The sequence below is a fragment of the Netta rufina genome (assembly GCF_964035555.1).
Source record: "Netta rufina genome assembly, chromosome: 1".
In the NCBI taxonomy this organism is placed as follows: Eukaryota; Metazoa; Chordata; class Aves; order Anseriformes; family Anatidae; genus Netta; species Netta rufina.
In genome coordinates this window covers 205,351,193-205,371,385 of record NC_140123.1, presented here as the reverse complement: position 1 = coordinate 205,371,385, position 20,193 = coordinate 205,351,193, and the positions used below count along the sequence as shown (strand labels likewise).

The window sequence follows — 20,193 nt, the reverse complement described above, 5'->3', positions numbered from 1 at the left end:
CTTATATTCTGATCATTTTACACAAAAAAATGCTGTCTAGCATCTTGCTTTCTCCCTCCCTAATTCCTCAAACTCTTCCCTTTCTTTTGCCGTCACCACCACTACCAAAAGCTTCTCTCTCATGAAAAGACACCAAATTCCCACCCAGCCTCACCCCACAGGCTGCATTCAGATCTTTCTGCTTCTAGCCTCTCTCCATAGCCACCATCCCTCCTTTTCTTTCCAACCCCTTGGCTAAATTCTCTTTTAGTCCTTTACGCAATCCTGCTTCAACCACTGTGCCATCACAGCCTCCCAAGAGTACACATGGGGCATGCTGTTAAAAAGCCACCTCCCTTAACTTCTAGTGTACTGAGTTCCCTTTCCAACACATTCAGTGTCTTCCTACACACTCTTACATCAAAAAGGCTTTTCTTATCTGCTGTGAATTCATCTTTTGTAATTCTGCATACTATCCATCAGTCCCCTTAACCTGATTTTCTCATATATCAGTGTATTTCCAGCCACATTGATGCCTTCATTTTGGGGCCCCACTGTGCTGTAGGACACTTCCCAAGCTCACCGGCTAGGCTGGCTGCTTAACATGAGGCTTCTTAATTCATTCTGAAAAATAATGCAATTTTGCTTGTCCTTTTAGTTAAAGTTATATTTGTTGTCAAATCCTTCCTGCACAGCAAAATGCTCCTACTGAGCTTGATTTACACAATAGAACACACCCTTTCCCTTCAAATACTGGGTTGAAATAATGTGACTAAGTTGTCAGTAGGTTTGTTGTTTCAGGCTTCCTGCATTTTAAAGCACTGCTTCTCAGGACAGACAGAAAAAATGGGAAAAAAAAGGGAGTTTCTGAAACCCCCAATGAGGTTTTAGATGGAAGGCCAAGAAGAGAGGTGTCCTTTCCAGCTGTTGTGGAATTAGATTTTATGCAACTCTAATGACACAGCAATTAAGGATTTATTATATACCTTTATAGCAAATAACAAGGCTAGATGACATGATTTTAACAGCACTCACCAGTAGGTAAAGTAGGTAACTATCAGTCAGTTAACACAATGATGTAAGGGGATTTGCTACAATAGCAGCAGTGACTTAGTTAAAGGTTTGGAAATGACAAGGTTCACCTTACTGCAGGATCCTGGGGGGTTGTTCTAAATTCAGGGGCTTCAAAAACCCCTCTTAGTTCATCCTACTCCCTCGGTGGTGTATGTCTGCAGACGAGCTCGTTCCTCAAGGATTCAGCCCTGAGATGCAGAGTCCCATGGGTCACCCCAAGAAGTGTCCCAGTTCAGGGGGAAATTGTGGGTTCAGTCCCTGGAGAGCTCCAAGAGTTCTTGTTTGGGGTCTCTATTCACAGGATTACGAGACCATTGTCTTTTGGTCAGTAATGTTCCAGGATTTGGGTCTTTTAAATATGTATTTTGAAATCGGGTTGCGCAATCCTCTTCCCCTCACAGGGGAGTGAGACACTGTCAGCCTTCACCAACAGGGGAATGGTGTCGTGATGGCTTTTCCTTTCCTATTTATGAGATAAAGTGATCGACTGGTAGTCAAACGGAAATTTCTTATCAGATTGCTTCTCAGAATGTGCTCTGCCTTGGGCTCTCTTGTTTATGAGCTATCCTGTTCATGTTTACGAGCTATCCTGTTCATGTTTATGAGCTATCCTGTTCAAGGGGTGATTTCATACTCACAGACCTGACTACGACTTATGCCAAGAGCAGGAACAGACCGAACCCATCGTGCTGTACAGGAGAAGAGCATCCCCACCAGGCTGTACGTGAGCAGACCATCCCCACCACACCAACAACATGCCATAGAAATCGTGGCCGGGGGAGCCAGCTGGGACGCGGTCAGAGCAGCCAAGCACAATGCACTACATCTGCCCTGGCTTTGCTCATTCAGACTACAAAGATTAATTGCGTAATCCAGCAAACAAATTAGCCTGCTGGAGAAAGAACATCCATAAATCTATTTGAAAACCTCCGCGGGAGCTGTTTGCTGTCAGCTAGGCAGCTGGGACAGTTGGAGTTGCATCACGGAAGGACACATATGTTGGTCTGGTTTGGTAACCCAGGAAATTTCAGATGGACCAGCCTCAAAGTGCCACATTGCTATCAATTCCGTGGCTGTGGGCAATTTTTCTTGCTCCAGAAGAAGTACGGGCTCTATAAAAGATCATCCTGTGTAATCTGTTCCAAGAGCAGCTCTCATTTTGGTGTTTAGACAATTAGAGACTGGTGAGTGAGTTCACAGAGCTGGAGGAAAAGTTTATCTTTAATTCTAGCCACAAGCAATACGATAAAGTGACCGGCTGGTTTTGTGGTTAGATATTTGCCTGTCTGATTTCTGCTGCCTAACAGAGCATTGTGTCATGTGGGCTTCCCTTCGGGAGCTTCTGGGTTTCCTACTTTGTCCTTTTGGTCTGGTGTGTGCCACGAGACCTTTGTACCATTCCTGAGACAGACATCATTTTTCACAGTCTTCTCCAATGCCTTCTGAGAGTTTTTTTCTTATCTCTGAGAAGTCAAAATTGCTGTTAATTACATTCCCTTGTAAATGGGACAACAATTTACAAATGGGAAATGGGACAACTGGTACTGCCTGCTCACGAGCAATGGGCTTGTGTTTCAGTCCCCTAACTCATGCAGAGAGATTGATAAAAAACACTTAATATTTCTGATCCTGCTTTTGTATGCAGTCCAGCAAAGACACATCCTGGTCAAGATGCATTCTTTCAGCAAATTGTTTGAGTTTCTCCTTAAGTATGATTAATCTGTCCAAATGCCCTGAATGCCAAGCTTGTTTTCATGTAATTGTGTACAATCTTTGGTAGCAGAAAATTCAAGTGGTGTGCGCTAGAACCAGAAGTGTTGCAATTAAAAATTGTTTAACTCTTCTGAAGCGACATAAGCACGCAGAACAAGCAGGGCTCCACTTCAGTGAACCCTCCAGCCATTTGTCTTGTTTTCTTTTTGTTTGTTTGTTTCTGTTTTTGTTTGGTTCTTTTCAGGAAAGATCTGTAAAAGGAAAGAAATTTTTGCTGGTGATGTCTGAATCCGAGGAAGGAATCCAAGAGTTAAAGCACAACTTGTACTTCGAGGGCAACGTTCATCCCTCTGCTGTCATCGTGGGACATGCTGCTGGCTCGTGTTCATTCATCGAGTGCTGAAATGTCTCTCCTAAAAACCTAAGCTCCTCCATTTTGTGAAAGACACAGACGAGACTGCTACGCTCTGCAAGATGGAAGGCTGGAGGCAGCTACTCTACCTTTCTGCAGTTCTCCTCATTAACAAAGGAGCAATTGAGGACTCTGTCCCCTAACCAGATATCCTGACTCAGTCATCCCTATCAATTACATCCAATGCCTTAAAAGAGCAGCATTCGAAGAGGCAGTTGCATGCCAGTCCAAGCTTTGCAGGCCTAAATCTCGGTGTCAGATGAATACAAGGCAGCTGGCGGGGCAGAGCAGAGGGCTTCCTTCCAGATTTCCAAGCAATTCTCTCTGAAACGGTGGCAGATAGTTTATTACCTTCCTCTTTGTCTTCTTACAAAATGCCCTGTTTTCTACAAGAAGAGAGGTAGTTGGCATGTTTTGCTAAAATCCTTCTTTTCTTTCTTTCTGCTCATGCTAAAGCTCTGCTAGATTAGATACACGAAATCATTTCAAGTCTTTGCAGGTATTTTCTACCGCTGACCACGAGTTCTGATGGAAACCAGCTAAGACACATCCAGAAAGTGTCAATTTTTTCCTGTGGGCTCCAAGGGAATCAAAGGCAACTGCGCTGAGTGGGAGCATCCAGATGTTGGTATGTAAAGCTGGGTGAGATGCGTCCTCCTCCCCTAGCAGATCTTCAAAGTCAATGACTTCTCGAGTGATTAACAGGCACAGCAGTGTTTGGGGAGTGTTTGGAGTGGTGTTTGGCATCAACCCAGTCTTCTTCAGCAACGTATTCCCTACGTGAGAACCTGCGAGTAACCTGCAAGTAAGAGAAGAAATTTGTGCATAAGGCTGGTATGGAGCAGCTCTCATAGCTGGAGGCTGTGGTTTTAGCTCAGAAATGTAAGAAAATAACTTGAAAATGTATAGATGATGATAAGGGTTGTGGAAGAAGAGCATCTGCTCCTTCGGGGGTGCCTGGTCATGGACCTTTCCCAAGGCTAGAAGGCGGTGATGGGAGCCCATCTGGTCAGACACACTGATTTAGGTGAAAAAGTAGGAATTTTTATGCCACCAGAGCTATCCGAAGGAGGGTTTCTAAGGTGGGAGACGATCACAAGAAGCAGAACTCCCTGTCACACTAATTGGTGGGCTAACGAGCTACCAGCACCGCTTCCACTAAGGCCAAACCTTGCTGCTGGGAGGATGTGGACCAAGGGGATTGGGAGGGTGCAGAAACTGCAGAGCTCATGGGGGTGTGCAGGGGGAAGAGGGAACAGGAGGATCAAAGAGGGGGGGGATAGGGAGAAAAGAGCACGAGAAGGGCAAAAACGTGTGTGAAACGGGGTCAGTCAGTGCGATTTTCTGGCTGAACATTGTGCCTGATGATCACGGTCTGTTCTCTCTTCTATATTTTCTCAAGAAATCTTTTCTCAACTATCCCTTTGCTGTTTGCACTCTCTGTCCCATGTGCATGCCTGCTGAAGGAGCACGTGCAGTCCAGGGAGCTGGTTGGGGTCCTGGCATCGTCTACTGGAGCCGTTGAGGTCCTCGCATCAGCCGTCCTGGGCCAGAGCAGCTGGAGGGAGCAGCTGCTCTTTACTGCATTTAACAATAACAAACGAAGACAAAGTACTCCCAAAATGTAGTATTCTAGCTCATTTTTCCTGTCTCATTAAAAAAAAAAAAAAAAAAAAAAGAATAACAAATGATATAAGTGCAGGAGCATTCATCTTCCGAAAAAAAACCCGTGTCCTTGCAATCTTACTGAAAGCTGAAAATGCTGGCAGCACGGATAGTTTGCAAGACTGAGTCCTTTACTTTGACAAATAACTTGCTACTACCGCTTGGAGTCTTTCAGTATAACTTTTCTGGAGTGATAACTCCGATGTTCAGCTTTTAGACGTTCAGCTTTTAACCTGTCTTGCCTACTGAAGCTCTAATTGTGGCGTTAACCCCAGGAGAAACGCTTGCTCATTTAAAAACCGTATTCCGTGTTAATTAACGTGAGCATATTCCTTTTTATCCATGTGTTCTAAGTGGCCCGTGGCTTCAGATGAGACAGCTTGTACCAGAAAGTGCAGATTCACAAAAAAATCCAGTCTGGGGCTTTTCTGCTGTTGTGCATGCCCTGCACTAGTTCACCCCTTCATCTCCGAATGTAATTCGTTAACGTGATTTTGGTATTTCAAGCCAAAGTCCTAATTCCAAATGCCTTGTCTTCATTTCATCTTCTTCACCTGAAGCCTAGTGGTAGCACCCTTCAGCTCTCATGCACGTGTTAAAGATAAATGGGTGCTTTCGAGGTGCTGTGCCAGCCCTTTCCTTGCCGTGTTTGCACTTTCCACCCCTTTCTCGAGCTCCCCTGCCCCTGGATCCTTTGCCCCATCACAAAAATCCCAGTGGCAGCCGCTGGGAGAACTTCTCCTGCAGGACAGCCCCACTCCTCAGCTGCATGTTTTCCTTTGGTTTATGCCAAAACAGGGATTTGGTTTTATTTTTATTTTCTATTTTTTTTTGCAGCTTTGCAGTGCAGAAGGAGACGAGAAGGAAAAGGGAAAGTCATAAACAAAATATACCAAGACACAGACCCAGTGGAGGCCAAAGACACGAAAAACCTCATCAGTGACACTAATTCATGGGCTATTAAAAAAAGAAAAAAGAAAAGAAACAAACAGCTGAGCTGGGACTTTATGGATACAGGTGCAAATCCAAGGGTCCTTGTACTGGGGGTGCTGGTGGAAGCGTGCAGACCGGTGAAAGTGTATGCAGGGAGTAAAAACTGAGGAATAGACAGGAAAAGGTATAAAAGAGGCCAGCTTGGTGGAAAATGGAGCTGGTCTGTTATGCTTGTCTGCCCCATCCCCACGTCCCTGTCATCACAGCCTGTCTGTCTCCTTATTAAATCCTTTTTTACCGAGCTCTCTGTGTAACCTCACATCTCAGTGATGAAACATTTCTAACCAGAATTTGCCTTTTTTTTTTTTTTAGAAGAAATCCCTCTTTTTAACCTCTCTTTTTTTTAAATCTCTTCCAGCTTTATCCTCCCTTTTTCTTTGGCCTCCGGTGGCACCTTTTTATCTCATATTTGCCTCTCTGGTCTATGCAGAAGCCCCTGGCTCCCTGGCTGCTCAGGCTTAGCACCCACCAGTGCTGCTTCCCCAGCATTTTGCAGCCTTGTTGGCATACACACATGGCACTGAAGCTGTTACGTGCTGAACACACGTCCGAAATCATGGTTACATGATCATGATTGTACCTCTGACTGCTTTCAGGAGCAGCAACGTCTGCTTAATCCTCTCCCCAGCAGCAGGATGGGGAAAAGCTAAAAATACCGCACTGGTCTGCTCCGAACCCACACAAATAATGACCTCACGGCTCTGCTAACTTGTTAGGCCACTCGATCCTCGGGCAATGCATCTCTAAAACCAGGGCTTGGAGTTACTGCCTATAAATAGCCAGCTTGTTTGTTTGTTTGCTTCCTCAGCTTCTCCGCCAGCTCCAAGAATTTTTTGAGAAAAGCAGCGCGGGGGGCGAGCAAAGCATCCAGACAACCCTGTGCAGGACGTCCCTTGTGAGTACTGATTTTTTCAGGCCAAAGAGAGGAAAAATAAAAACATCCTCGTGGCGAGAACAAGCTGGGAGGCTGCACGGTGCGACGCCCTCAATCTCATCATAAAGCCAAGCCGAAGCTTAACACCCTCAGCCATCTACAGGCGGCTGAGAAAATCCGTGAAATGAAAACCAACCCGCTCCTAAGCCCGTTTTCCCCCAGCTTTTAGTCCTCTATAACAAGCTGTTTCCTTTGACACCTTATAGAGGGCAAGGAGAGTTTCCCTGAACTTCTTACAAGGAGGAAAACGTGTTTTGGTTTGGTTTGGTTTGGTTTTTTTTCCAAGCCTTTGCTCTGCACGAGTGTTTTGGAGTAAAGATCTCCCCGTTACCATAATTCACAGCTTTCAGCAGCAAACGCAGGCGAGTTTAATTTCACGCATTTCAGGGCAGCTTTAAAACTACCTTGTTACACTTTCTACTCTCGAGTGATATCACGTACAATGTTTTTCACCCCAAGGAAAGTAAAATGGGAAAAAGCCTCCTCTGACAGACATTTATACGCTTCTGGAAGGAGCCACAGAAACCGTGCATCCTCCTCATTAAAAAAATAAATAAAAACAAAGTGAGCAATATTATTTTTGCTTTCAGAGAAGTCTCCTGGAGATGTGATTTATGGAGAAAGGGATTGTGCCCAAGCCTCTGGCTAGCGATGTTACGGGCTCATGTTTCAGCACTCATTCCCCCCCAGGATGTACTCCGATTGCATAAATTGAAGGTTCCCAGCCCAAATCTGCCAGCTTCCTTGGAGAAAAGGCTGCGGGCGTTCCTCACCGTTGACCTTACGCTCTGAGAGCCGAAATTCCCCAAAACCACGGATCCCAGAGGACAAGACCCAGAGCAACCCCGAGGCAGAAACCCCCCTCTGTGGTTTCATCGCTGCCTCCCCATCGCCCTGCGTGGAAACGGAGCTGAATTTCCAAAAAAAAAAACCCCGTCGGAGATCCCCTGCTGAGCCAAGCAGCCCCTCCACCTCTCTCTCATCTCCTGTGGGATTTCTCGGTGGTGAAGTCCTGCCTGATGAAACACCGGCACGGAGCAAATCCTCTCGTCGAGCCCAGGAGCAGCTTTTGGAAGCCCCTCCAGCCAGGTAGCGCGGATTTCAGAGCCGCAGGGACGCTCACGCCTGCTGAGCCGAGCCAGGGTATTTGTCTGGGCAGGGAAACCAGCCCGTTTCCAGGAACTCTGCCGCTTTGCAGCCAGAAATAAAAAGTTGCTGATGTCTATCAGTGCGTAAAACCCACAGCAAACTAATGTGGGCTCCAGGAAGTGCGTTTGGGCTCCTATCAAAAAATGGTCCCAACTGGAATGCCGAGCACTGCGTTGTCTTCTTACTTCTTTTTATTCTTTCTTCTCCTCCTTTTTCTCCCTCTCCTACTTTTCCTGCTTCTTCTCCTTCTTCTGCTTCTCACTTCTCCTCCTGATTTCTCTTTTCTCCTGCTTGTTTCTTCTTTCTTCTTCCCACTTCCCCTGCTTCTCCTCATATTCCTTCTCCTTTCTCTTTCTCCTCCTTCTCCTTCCCCTTCTCCTCTCCTTCTCCTTTCTACTTCTGCTTCTCCCACTTCTTCTCCTTTCTCCTTGTCTTCCTTTTCCACTTTCTCTTCCTTCTCCTTTCCCTTTCTTCAGCTTCTCCTTCTTGTCCTCCTCCTCCTTCTTCACCTCCTCCTCCTTTCTCTCCTTCTTCTCCTCCTTTTTCTCTTTATTCTTCTTTGTCCTCCTCCTCCTTCTCCTTATTAATCAACACATTTAACTCTTCAAACTCACCTGCAACACCCGTAGGATAAATTTTTTTGCACCTATGCACCCCTGGGTGGGAAGCAGCGCCAGCTGCGGGTCACACTTACTTTTGCCTCTCCAAACCTGCTGCCAGCATTCCTCATTAGCAGCCCTAATTACAGGAAGCCTAATTGTTATTTCTGTACCAGAAACCCAGCTGCTTCTTTCGCAGAGAGCCTCAGCGGTTTTGGAGCTGCCTTAAGGCAAAACATTAGCATTGTGATTGCTTCCTGGATAAGGAAACAGTTAAAGTTTTGATGTTGCTTTTTTTTCCAGGGCTCTATTTTAATATTTGTATTTATTTTCTTTTTTTTTTTCAGGTGCCTCTTCTAGACACAAACCTAGAGCAGGGATGCTAACCTGACGGGAAATCACTCCACCTGGCAAATCTGATCTTTAAAAATAGTTCCTAGCAACCTTTGGTACTTACCATATGCAAATAAAGCTGATGAACCAAACCCCGATACATTCCTGGCAGATAAGAGCATTTTGAAATAATCTCACATCCCCGGGGGTTATACGTGCTCGGCACAGGTTACGCTAGAATTGATAAGAAATGAATGATTCCTGGCTGCATCCCCCCCCCAAAAAAAAAGCCAAAGCAGATTTATTGTTGGGCCCTGCGCTATCTTGCTGTTTAAGTAACCGTTTCCGTTGCTTTTAGCTGGAAAATGAACACAAAAGAACATTTTAACCCCAGCAGGAGAGGGGTCATCGCTGCCGCCTCTTGGAACAAGCAAGTTTTCTCTCTTTGAAGCCCCCGGACTGATCTCTACTCCTGGTCCGAATCCAGCTTTTCTTACCCCCAAATCTTCAGTAAAATAGTCAATAATAAAACCCTGACGTAGCCAAGGAGGAAGAAACAAAACTCCAGCAGCGAAAGGTGACCTGACAAGGCAAATTAATGAAATATTGCCTATTCAAAGCTCTCTTAAATTTGCATAGGAACTTGGAAACGAGGCACAGAAGGGGCAGGCACCACCAAAACTAGTCTGTGCTTGCATGTCTGTGCTGTGACACCGCCGTTTGGGCCACGTTGCACGGTTCTCTGCGTGTCCCCGGTGTCTTTAGAAGCCTTGTAGGGTCTTTTTTTTTTGTCTGGGGCTCCCAAAACTTGCAGAACTCATTGGCTATTTCTACCCAACCTTCCCCAAAGCGATGCACGGCGAGACAGTGGATGACAGCTCAGCCCCAAACTCGTTTCTCAGATGCTAGAAGCAATTGAAAAGACAATTTTTACATCGTTAGCTTGGCCATGGGATGGCAAAGCCCCTTGAAAATAGAAAAGGTGAGCTCAGCCCTTGGTCATCTTCATGTCCCATGGCAAGGGATGCTTCAGGATCACTTCCTTGTCTTGCTGCACAGGGCAGGGGCAAGGTGAGAGGGATCTTTTAGTGCCATGGGCCAAGGACAGGGCACAAAGACCTCGCTTATGAGCCGCAGGGCTTGTTTTTATAAGGCTTACAAAAGCCCTCCCCCAAAATCTGGTGTGATGCTCTCGTGCCCTCTGCGCGGCTTTCGAATGAACGCTTGCAGGAGTCTTTGCAGGCTGAGGATTTTCCTTACCAAATCCTGGTGTTATTGCCCTCAGCTATTTATTGCCTTAGCTCACGGTGAACTCTAACCTGCTGATTGCCTCATAACGCTCATCGGGCGAAATCTTGACTGGCCAGAGTACACAGATTAAGTGTGCTTGCTAAAATACGCTCGGAAAGGTTTATTGATTTGATGAGCACCTGGGCCACCAACCACGACTCCCTTCTGCTCCGAGGGAGGTTAATGGGGGCTGATGCCTTCTCCTTGGGGGGCAGAGGAGGAGTTTACCTACTCCTCATGAAGGCTTTTTAATCAACCAGGAAAAATTCTCCTTCAAATTGCTCTTCTCGTTGTTGTGTTGGTAGTTGTGTCGTTCTTGTCGTCTCCCCTCTTCAACCCTACTTGTGCTTGGTCCGTGGAAGGGGAAACGGAGACACACGAAGCCAAGAGGCCCCCAACAAGGAGCCTGGGGAGGGTTTGCTGGGAGCAGCACGGCCCCAAACACGCTGTGGGTTGAAATCCCAACGCAGGAGCTCCGCGCATCCTCCAGGGCCTTGGCTCATGGCTTGGTTTCCAGTTTCGGACCGGCAAACTCCAGCTCCAGCATTTCAGGCCTCCGACATCGACATCCCTGGGGTCCCCCCCACCCACCCAAAGAGAGTTTTGGCTGAGAATTTGGTTTAAGAGAGTTCTGGCACCGCACCCAACTGCGTTCCCTGGGATCTGGGGGGGAATTGCATTCCCCCAGGGCACCACATTTCCCCTGATGCATCCATGCACCCGAGCTGAATCCTTCCCCATCCCCTACCTGAAGCTGCATCCCCTCCAGACACTGCATTACCTGGGTACTGCTTCCCACCCTGGGCACCCCATCCTTCTGGCCCCATCCTGTTTTTGGGTATCGTATAACCCCTTTGAGTGTTTCATCCCCCCTTTGGGTGTTTCATCCCCTTTTGGGTGTTTCATCCCCTTTTGGGTGTTGCATCCCCCTTTTTGGGTGTCGCATCCCCCTCTTTGGGTCTTGCAACCCCCTGGGGTAAAGAGGGGTCTCCCCTTTTGGATATTGCATCCCCTGGGGTAAATCATCTCCCCCCAATATTGCAACCCCACAGATAACCCCTCCTTCAGGTATCGCATCCCCCTGGGGTAAGGCATCCTCCCTCCCCCTAGAGCACCCCTTGGGGTACCCCATCTCCCCTTTTTTGGGTACCCCATCTCCCCCTTTTTGGGTACTGCACCCCCTGGGGTACCCCATCTCCCCCTTTTTGGGTACCCCATCTCCCCCTTTTTGGGTACCCCATCTCCCTCTTTTTGGGTACAGCACCCCTTGGGGTACCCCATCTCCCCCTGGGGTACCCCATCTCCCCTTTTTTGGGTACAGCACCCCCTGGGGTACCCCAACTCCCCCTTTTTGGGTACCACCCCCCCCACCTCCGCCCTCGGGTGCCTCCCCCCTTCCCGGCCCCGTTCCCTCGGGGCGGGCGCGTCCCCGCCGGGCTCACCCGAGGCCGAAAGCGAAAGCGAAAGGGGCCGGGCCGGGAAGAGAGGAAGAGAAGGGAAGGGAAGGGCCATGGCCGGCGGCGGCGGGCGGCGGGGCAGCGCCTCGGAGCCCCCGGGGGAGCCCTGAGCCCCCTGCCCGGTGCCGCCGTCCATGGCTCGCCCGCTGCTCTCGCTCCTCTGCGGGGCCGTCGCCCTCCTGCTGCCCTGGATCGCCGGCGAAACCGGTAAGCGAGGCTCCCCCGGGGCTCCCGTCCTACCGGCGAGGGGCTCGGGCAGCTCCTCGCCTTGCCCGAGCCCTCCCCGTGGTCCCTAGGGGGCACCCATGGGTGCCCGGGTTGCCCTGGTGGGGAGGGAGACGCGCGCTGGGTGCGCGCCCGGGGGCTCCCGGCGTGGCTGCGCTTCGTCCTAAAGCTCCCTGGTTCCCTCCCCGGGTGCCCACGCTGCACCCACGGGTGCTCACGCTGCGCCCTGAGTGCTCGCCTTGCACCCATGGGTGCCCACGCTGCGCCCCGAGTCGCCCTGGGGTCTCCTGGTTCCTTCCCGGGGTGCCCACGCTGCACCCATGGGTGCTCGCCCTGCACCCTGAGTGCTCACCCTGCACCCACGGGTCCCCACGCTGCTCCTGCGGGTCCCCACGCTGCACCCATGGGTGCCCACGCTGCACCCAAGCGCTCACCCTGCACCCATGGGTCCCCATACAGCACCCACGGGTCCCCATACAGCACCCATGGGTCCCCATACAGCACCCACGGGTCCCCATACAGCACCCACGGGTGCCCACACCGCACCCATGCTGCTCCCCCATCTCCCCTTACACCCCACCGGGTACCCTCCAGCCCCACTTGGCGCCCACCCCAAATCCCCCCCGGCATCCCCGAAGGCTTTGGGGACGATTTTAGGACCCCGGGTGCTGCTCCCCACGGGAGCCGGATCCCATAGGGGGGTTCCCGTTGGGGGCACGGAGCTGGGGCACGAAATGGGGCTCGGGGCAATTTGTGGGCATCGCCGCCGGACCGGGATCTTGTGGAAATTTGGCATCGCCTCTCCCGAGTGGCTTAAAGAAAAACGGTGCCGGGGTGTGAGAGGAGCCAGCGATGCTCAAAGCCCCGGGGAAACGCTCGCACCGGCACCAAAACCTTCCCCGGCACGTGTTAGCCCCGCTCAATTATCTGAAAACGGGGGGGGATTTGGAAAGGTTTGCCTGAAAGTGGAAGCGCGGGACGCCCTGAAAAGCTTCGGGGATGGATTTTGTGCTCCTTTTATCTGGCTCCTGGCTGCCAAAACAGCAACGCCCTGGAAAATGAGTTTATTCCCAGCTCTGAATTGCCCGCGTGTGCAACGCCGTGCTGTAAAACGACGCTGGCGGCGGGCGAAACGCCGGAGAGAGTTTTCCCCGAAGGCAGCACCTCCTGCCCTGGCCCCGTGGATGATGCTCGGATGCAGAGCTGCTTGGAGAGGACGTCGGGACCGGGTTTGGGGCAAATTCAGCTGCTTTTCGCTCAGTGATGGATAATTTGGGAGGTGCCGCAGCCACCGCGTCCCGCCGAGCTCACACCAGGTGTCGCACCCCCGGGGCTGCATTTCGCAGGGCAAAGCACAGAAACACGAGGATATTTGTCAGGAGAAATCTTTTTTTCTTGCCTTCGGGACGCGGGGAGGCAAAACCGAGCCCGGCACCGGGGGAAGCTCCAGCACCGGGCTCCCTGCGGCTCTCCTGGCCGCGCGGGGCTGAAGCTGAACTCGCCTTTTTTTGCGTGCAGATTTGGAGAGCTGAGGATTGTGACTGGTGGGGACAACACCAGAGGTGTTCGGTTTTACCTGAATCCCAGTGAAAATTAAATGTCTGCTTATTTTCTTAACACAATCCATTACCATCACGCCCAATTTTACCACGGAGCGATTCTTCCTCGTCAATAAGAGACAAACCCACCGGTGGCTCCTCGTTGGGTGTTCCCGTGCTAACACCTCTCCCTCACACCCACGGGCACGGCTGTTCGATTTCACGCGCTTTGGGGCCCGTTAGTTGCAAAACAGCCAAAAGTTTCACTTATTTCTAGGATTTTGGTGTCTTCCATGGATTCTCTCTCTGGTCTCGGGCAGAGAGTTGTGAAATTTCTCTTTCCTCTCTTTATTTATTTTTTTTGGCTCACGCTCTTTAAAACGTTCGCAGAAAACGGCACCCGCTCTCGCTTGGCTGATGATTTTTGGAGGAGATTCAGCCACCACCATGGGAAAGCTTTCCCAGTGGGGATTCTCTGATGGCTGATCGCGGTTGTGCAGCTGGAGGGGGACGGCTCGGCGACGTGGAAATGGGAAATCCGGGCTCCAAAACCCGCCTGGACCCGAGGTGTGCGCCCAGCACAGCAGCTCGCTCCCGTGCCATGAGTTTTTGAGCATTTGGGCCAGCAGATTAATGGCAAAAACTCAACTTGAGACGCTGGGAAGGAGCGGGGATCAACAGAGAAGCTGCTTTTGGCCGTGCCGGCACTTTTGTGAGCTTCTCCTCGAGTAATCCAGGAAAACAGAATGCAGATGGCTTGTTTTTTTGTAAGGGGAAAGCAAACTCTGGGAAGCACTGGCTGCACGCCAGTCCCCAGCACTGACCAAAATCCAGGGGGTTTTGTCCAGCTGGAAATCTGAGCCCCCGAAGCTTTTCTCCCCATTTTTCTGGCTGGATTTCCCCCCCTGCGCTCGCTTCGCTTTCGCATTGTTTTGATTTTTTTTTTTGGCAGCGGAAGGTCTTTCCACTGATTTTATGGCACCGCTGCAGGTTTATTGCCAGGCGAGCGTCCCGCGGCGCTGCCTCGTTTTCCTCCTGGAAATGTCACTGCTGTCTGGAGCGGAGGCTGAGAACCGACGCGCTCAGCACGTGCCCGGCATCGCTCACGTCCCGGACCTCAGCGATGGTTTCTGCAGCACTTTGGGGCGTCCAAGCACCTGGAGACACAGCACGGGGCTGCCCAAGCACCAAAACGAAGAGAAAAGGGAGAAAAAAAGCAGCCCGGGTGGCTCGGACCACCCCAGGCACGGCTGGGGCTCTGCCAGGAGATGCTGCGGATACAAACGGGGGTGTTTCAGCCTGAAGTAGCTTTTATTTCCGAGCGATTCGGCTCGTCCCTGGCAGTTTGAAGGATGAGGGACACCCGCGTGGCAGTGCCCAAAGCTGCTCTTTGGCTTCTCCCAGGGTGGTGAGCTCGTCCTGGCTGCCTCTCCGCTTCCTTTGCCAACACGTGCCGCGGAGCTGCTGCCAGCACGGCGGCGGTGGTGGCACTCACCCCGTGCCCCTGCCCTGAGAACGGGTGGAAATGACCCAAAAAATGGACCCCGGAGAGGAAGGAAGGCTCGTGCGAGAGGGAGGCCGGGATGGAGTTTACTCACGAAGCGTTTTTTTTGCTGGTTTTGTGGTGGGAATTCCCGTTGTGTTCCCATTCCTTTATCCATCACGCTCCCATCCCCATCATTCTCCTGTCCCCACCACGTTCCCATTGCTGTTGTCCTCCTGACCCCATCCCCATCGTGCTCCTGTCCCCATCCCTGTCCCCATTGCTGTCATGCTCCCAAACCCATCGCGCTTCTGTCCCCGTTGCCATCATTCTCCTGTCCCCGTCATGCTCCCATCTGTCCCCCACTGCCACCACGTTCCCATTCCCATTGCCACCATCGTTCCATCCCCATCGTCCTCCTGTCCCTGTTAATCTCCCATCCCCACCACTGCAATCCCAACCCCGTTGTCCTTGTGCCCCTACCCACACCCCACTCCCGTCCCCGCCACCCCGCTGCAGCCTCTGGGCGCTTCCCAGAGCCACTGGAAAGGGTTTGGACCTCCCCTGCAGCCCCAAGTCCTGGTGGCCTCAAGGACATCACCAAAAGTTGCTCCAGCCTGGCGTCCCTCTCTGCCACGCATCACCCCGGGAAAAAACTTTCTCCATCGCGGAAAAGGGGAAAGGAAGCGAAATCTTGACGCCCTCTGGCAAAAACCGACCTCAAATCGGAGCTCAAGGGGAAGCACGAGGAGAAGGAAAGCGATAGCTCGGATCCCCATCGTGCCTGGCCACGTGGCGGTCAGATTTTGGCCACCTCCAGGGCCGGGGGTTGCAGCCAGCAGCGGGGTGACAACCCCGGGAAGCAGCAGGAGGACTCTGCAGTGCCTGGAAATCCCCCACGTCCTGCACAACCGGAGGAGAACAGAGCGGAGCCGGAGCGTGGCGGCCGGTGGTGGGACACAGCTGACCGAGAAGCTCGCTGCAGGGGGAGAAATTCAGCCAGCAGGCTTTTTTTCTGCTAAAAACCTTTTTTTTTGCTGCTTGAAGGGACCACAAACATGCCAAAAACCCAGCTGTAACCAGGGCACAACCTCCGTTTGTGCCCTCTCCCAGCCCTGGAGCAGCACCAACACCCCGCACCCCTTCCCCAGCAGGTCGAGATCCATTTTTTGGGCACGGTGAGCCCCTCATGCCCCCGTTATCACCTTCATTTTTGTCTTCTCCCCCCCGTGACAGTGCGATGCAGCCGCCCCAAGGACGTGGACAACGCGCGCATCGATGCGGGCAACAGCACGCAGCTCCACGCCTGCCTGCGCTACACCTGCAAGCCGGGCTACAAGCGCAAAGCCGGCACCTCCGGCCTCATCCAGTGCATCCTCCACGACTCCAAACCCGTCTGGACGCCCACCAGTCTTCAGTGCATCCGTAAGATCTCGCCGGGTGGATTTGGGGACGGGGTGGAGGAGGACGTGGGGTGGCGGCGGCGCTGACGGCGTCTCCGCGTTGTGTTTTCCCCCAAGGGGACCCGGCTCTACCCCTGCAAACCCCCAGCCCCGAGCTCCCGACCGTGCTGCCCACCATGAGGACGAGCCAAAGAGGTGAGGAAAGGGCGAACGCGGCCCCGCGGGCGGGTTTTGGGGTTGAGGTTGGAAATGAGGAGACATTTCTGCTCAGAAAGAGGTTGCCCAGGGAGGTGGTGGAGTCCCCGTCCCTTGGGGTGTTCGAGGAGAGGTTGGACGTGGTGCTTGGGGACACGGTTTGGTGGTGACTTCAATTATAGGGGGATATTGGGCTAGATGATGTTGGAGGGCTCTTCCAACCTTAACACCTCTAGGATTCTCTGATCCCATACTCCTCTAACCCACCTGCGTGACCTTCCACCACCTCCTAGCTGTGGGGTGGGCTGGGTCGCCCTCGCCACCCCCTTGCCCGGATCCGGTGCGAGGCCGCGCACAGAGCACCGCTGAAAACTGCCCCAAAACTCCAAGGGTTTTTACACCCTTTCCCCAAGCAGGAACCACCGGCGCCGCTCCGACCTCCAGCCCCTCTCCAGCAGCAACACCCGCGCCGCCGGGGGCTGACGGGGCATCGCCGGAGACGTCCACGCTGCCGGCGACGTCCCCGCTGCTGGAGACGTCCCCGCCAGGAAAAGGGATGGCCCTGGGGACAACCCCGCTGCCCACTGCCCCCGCGGACCACGCTGCAGGTTGGTTCACCTCCCCAAGGGAGACAACCTGCCAGCGGGGCTGCGTTTCACTCACTGCAGGCCCTTTTACCGTTTTGACGCATTTTTCCCCTTCCCTCCGAGCTCCTTTTTAACGCCGTTTCCCCCCAGCATCTTCCCCTTTCCCAGGCTTCCCCAGCTCTGCGGCTAAAATCTCCATTTCTCTTTTTTTTTGGTTTTTTTTTGCAGTTTCCGCCCAGATATTGGCCTCTTCCATCGGTAAGCAGCGCCGGGTCGAGCAAAAAAAGCTCATTTTCGGCAAGCGTGGGCTCATTTAATTTATATTTTCACCCTAAAAGCCGGGCGAGGTTTGCGCCACGGCCGGGGGGCGATGCCTCCAAGGGGGGGCAGGACGCAGCGCCCACATTTCTTCCCCCGCCAGGGTGGGCACCTTGAAAATACGCTGTGAAAAGTCGTGAATAATGCGTTTTTGGGCTTTTTGTGGAGCTGTTTTGAGCGGGGCTGTTCCCCTGTTGGGTGCTGCTCACCGCCTGCCTCGTCTCTTCCCACAGGGCTCCCGCTGCTGGTCATCGCCGGCGTCGTGGCTTGCTGCTGCTGGAGGATGAAAATGTAAGTGTGCTGAGCCCACGCGGTGCGGTGACAAGCCACCCTCGGTCCCCAAACTTCCCAAAAAGCTGGGGAAAAAAAAAAAAAAAAAAAAAAAAAAAAAGCTTTGGGTGCCGACGATGCCCCTCTCCTGTTTTCAGGAGCAGCCGGCAGGAATACGAGGTGGCGGGGACGGCCATCGCCATGGTGGCTCGCGCCACCGCAGCCGAGGACGATGAGACGGTGCCACCCGGCGTCTTCCCCATGGGCTGAGCACCCACGGCCCGGCCAACTCGGTGTATCTGCCAGCCCGGCCAGCGAGGAGGATGCTCAGGGCTCGGTTGGAAAGTTGGATGCTTCCCCGAGCGGCAGCGGCGCGGGGCAGAGCGCGTCCCCCCCCGTCTCCCCAGCTGCCCTGAGCACGGAGCATCCTCGCCCCGGGGGCCAGGCGGCTGCTTTAAACAGCCTGACCAAGTGACTGTCATGGAAGAGCCCGCTCCGTCGGCCGAAGGTGGGGGGAAAAAATCCCGGTGGGCGAGCCCCGGGAGCACCCCGGGGTGGAGGAGGTGGTGGGTGGCCTGAGCTGGGGGCCAAAAAGCAGAGGGTGGGCTGGAGGAGTGGGGTGTGAGGGACCAAGGCAGGACATCAGGAGCAGGATGCGCCCGTCCTCGCTGCAGACTGGGCTGTTGGCACCAGTGGAAAATGTTTTGGGGTACGGGGTTTGTGTGCTGGAGTTGAAACCAGGCTGCCCTGCCCCAAATCACACCCCTTCCCTGGCTAGTAGGGCCAGCCAGACGCCATCCCTACAGCTGCTTTAACCCCAAACCGCCCCCAAACCACTGCTGACCGAGGCGAGCATCCCTCTGCCGTGCTCTGACCCCCTCCCCGCTCTCTTTTCAGCCACCCCCAAGCCATCGACCGCAGCGAGGAGCTCCGGCACCAGCACCACCCCGCTGCGGCTCAGGGACCCTCGGACACAACTCCGGGATCCTTCGGGGGCACTTTCGGCACCGACCCCAGGTGCCCCCCGGCTCCGGCTGCTCGCAGGGGAGCGCAAGCAGGAGCCGTTCACTACAGACACTGCCAAAACCCGAAAGCAACGACACGACCCAGGGAGAATTCCCCTTTAGGGGTTTGCCCTTCTCCCTCTGGTTGTTAGAGGCTGTGAGCCACTCGTTTCTCCCCCCCTCCCCAATTGCTACAGAACAGGCAGCTTCGTGGTGTCGCTTTTTATAAAAACGTGTAAATATTGTATAGAAAAAAACGCAGGCCGAGTGGCCGATGCTTTAGTCGGGTGTCTCGGCCTCCACGATGACGGGGAGAGGGAGCGGGTTTGGGGTGAAATCCCCCACTGCAGCAGCCAGGGCTTGCTGGTCAACCCTGCCACGGCCCTATGACCGCCCCAAAAGGGCACTGCCGTCCTCTGGAGGTAAAGTTTGGCTCCGCTGGAAGGCACAGGGGGCTTCAGCAGGCAGCTGGGAAGCAGGAGGTGTCTCCTAACTCCTGTCCTTTCCTCGTTTTTGTCCCTTTTCCTCGTATTTGTGCGCTCTGCTGTAGGGACTCGTGGCTGAGAGCAAGGCCTCCTCTCAGGGCACTTCGCTCCCCGTCTCCTCCCCAGTGCCAGGGGGTGGGCAGAAAATAAACGAGGCTGGAAGGGAGCTCAGGAGGTCCCCAGGCCGGCGTCTGCGGTTCCGTTTGGCTTCCAGGCATCGTTGTGCCCACGTTGAGCTGGGTGGGAAGCTTTTCTGGAGCTGGCACTTGGAAAGCGAAAAGAGCCAGCGAAGCAGCTGCCATTCAGCCATTTACTGTGGAAGTCAACAGGATGCGGGCGCTTTCCCAGCCAGGCACGGCTCGTGGCTCCAGGCTGGTGTCCAGGAGGTCTCAGCCTGCGTGGGTTTTGGTTTTGATCTCTTCGTGGCACCGGGTTCTGGGAGCCGCCGGGGAATCGTCATCCGCCCGCCCTGCTCCGTGCTGGTGCGGCCTCACCTCAGGCACTGTGTGAAGGTTGGGGTGTCACAGTCAAAGAGGGACATAAAACTATTAGAGAGCGTCCAAAGGAGGGCTACGAGGATGGGGAAGGGTCTGGAGGGGAAGATGGGTGAGGAATGGGTGAGGAACTGTGGTGTGTTCGGCCCCGAGCAGAGCAGGCCGAGGGGAGGCCTCATGGCGGCCTGCAGCTCCCTCACGAGGGGAGCGGAGGGGCAGGCGCTGAGCTCTGCTCTCTGGGGACAGCGACAGGACCCGAGGGAACGGCATGGAGCTGGGACAGGGGAGGGTCAGGCTGGGGGTGAGGGAAAGGTTCTGCACCCAGAGGTGCTCAGGCACTGGGACAGGCCCCCCAGGGATGTGGTCACGGCCCTGAGCCTGACGGAGTTCAAGAAGCGTTTGGACACCGCCCTCAGACACAGGGTTTGGTTTTTATGGGGTCCTTTGGGAACCTAGGAGTTGGACTCGATGATCCTTGTGGGTCCCTTCCAACTCTGCTTCTCTGATTCTGTCCTCACACGGACAGCACAAGCCACCCGCTGGTTGACAAGGCCACCACGCTGCCGGGATGGTTGGTAAAGAAACCCAACTCG

The 20,193-nt window shown here is 53.3% G+C and overlaps 1 protein-coding gene and 1 long non-coding RNA gene across 12 annotated transcripts; both read left to right on the top strand.

The window, feature by feature from the left end:
- Positions 1 to 996: 996 nt before the first annotated feature.
- Positions 997 to 9,009, top strand: LOC311207640. Of its 7 annotated transcripts, XR_014618273.1 has the most exons (7): positions 997 to 3,578; positions 3,678 to 3,806; positions 3,884 to 3,983; positions 4,581 to 5,860; positions 6,645 to 6,731; positions 7,361 to 7,859; positions 8,866 to 9,009. It is a non-coding gene; the product is annotated as an uncharacterized lncRNA (long non-coding RNA). The 7 variants fall into 7 exon arrangements; XR_014618274.1 differs by having other exon boundaries at positions 3,884 to 5,860; XR_014618275.1 differs by having other exon boundaries at positions 3,678 to 3,983.
- Positions 9,010 to 11,591: 2,582 nt separating this feature from the next.
- Positions 11,592 to 18,903, top strand: IL15RA (interleukin 15 receptor subunit alpha). 5 transcript variants are annotated; one of them, XM_084283738.1, is made up of 8 exons: positions 11,597 to 11,805; positions 16,081 to 16,269; positions 16,365 to 16,442; positions 16,856 to 17,050; positions 17,258 to 17,287; positions 17,581 to 17,638; positions 17,776 to 18,125; positions 18,515 to 18,633. In XM_084283738.1, exons 1-7 carry the CDS (start codon positions 11,733 to 11,735, stop codon positions 17,885 to 17,887), a joined length of 735 nt encoding a protein of 244 aa, XP_084139864.1. In that variant the 5' UTR covers positions 11,597 to 11,732; the 3' UTR covers positions 17,888 to 18,125; positions 18,515 to 18,633. The 5 variants fall into 5 exon arrangements, with proteins under 5 accessions (XP_084139862.1, XP_084139865.1, XP_084139863.1 ...); XM_084283736.1 differs by lacking the exon at positions 17,776 to 18,125 and having other exon boundaries at positions 11,592 to 11,805; positions 18,515 to 18,903; XM_084283737.1 differs by lacking the exon at positions 17,776 to 18,125 and having other exon boundaries at positions 11,595 to 11,805; positions 16,859 to 17,050; positions 18,515 to 18,903.
- Positions 18,904 to 20,193: the final 1,290 nt, after the last annotated feature.

Bases quoted from the DNA above. Each gene is read 5' to 3' on its own strand.
- IL15RA (XM_084283736.1), top strand. From the start codon at position 11,733: ATGGCTCGCCCGCTGCTCTCGCTCCTCTGCGGGGCCGTCGCCCTCCTG. The intron at 16,443-16,855 runs GTGAGGAAAGGG...CCTTTCCCCAAG, and splicing joins CATGAGGACGAGCCAAAGAG to CAGGAACCACCGGCGCCGCT. The intron at 17,288-17,580 runs GTAAGCAGCGCC...CTCTTCCCACAG, and splicing joins GATATTGGCCTCTTCCATCG to GGCTCCCGCTGCTGGTCATC.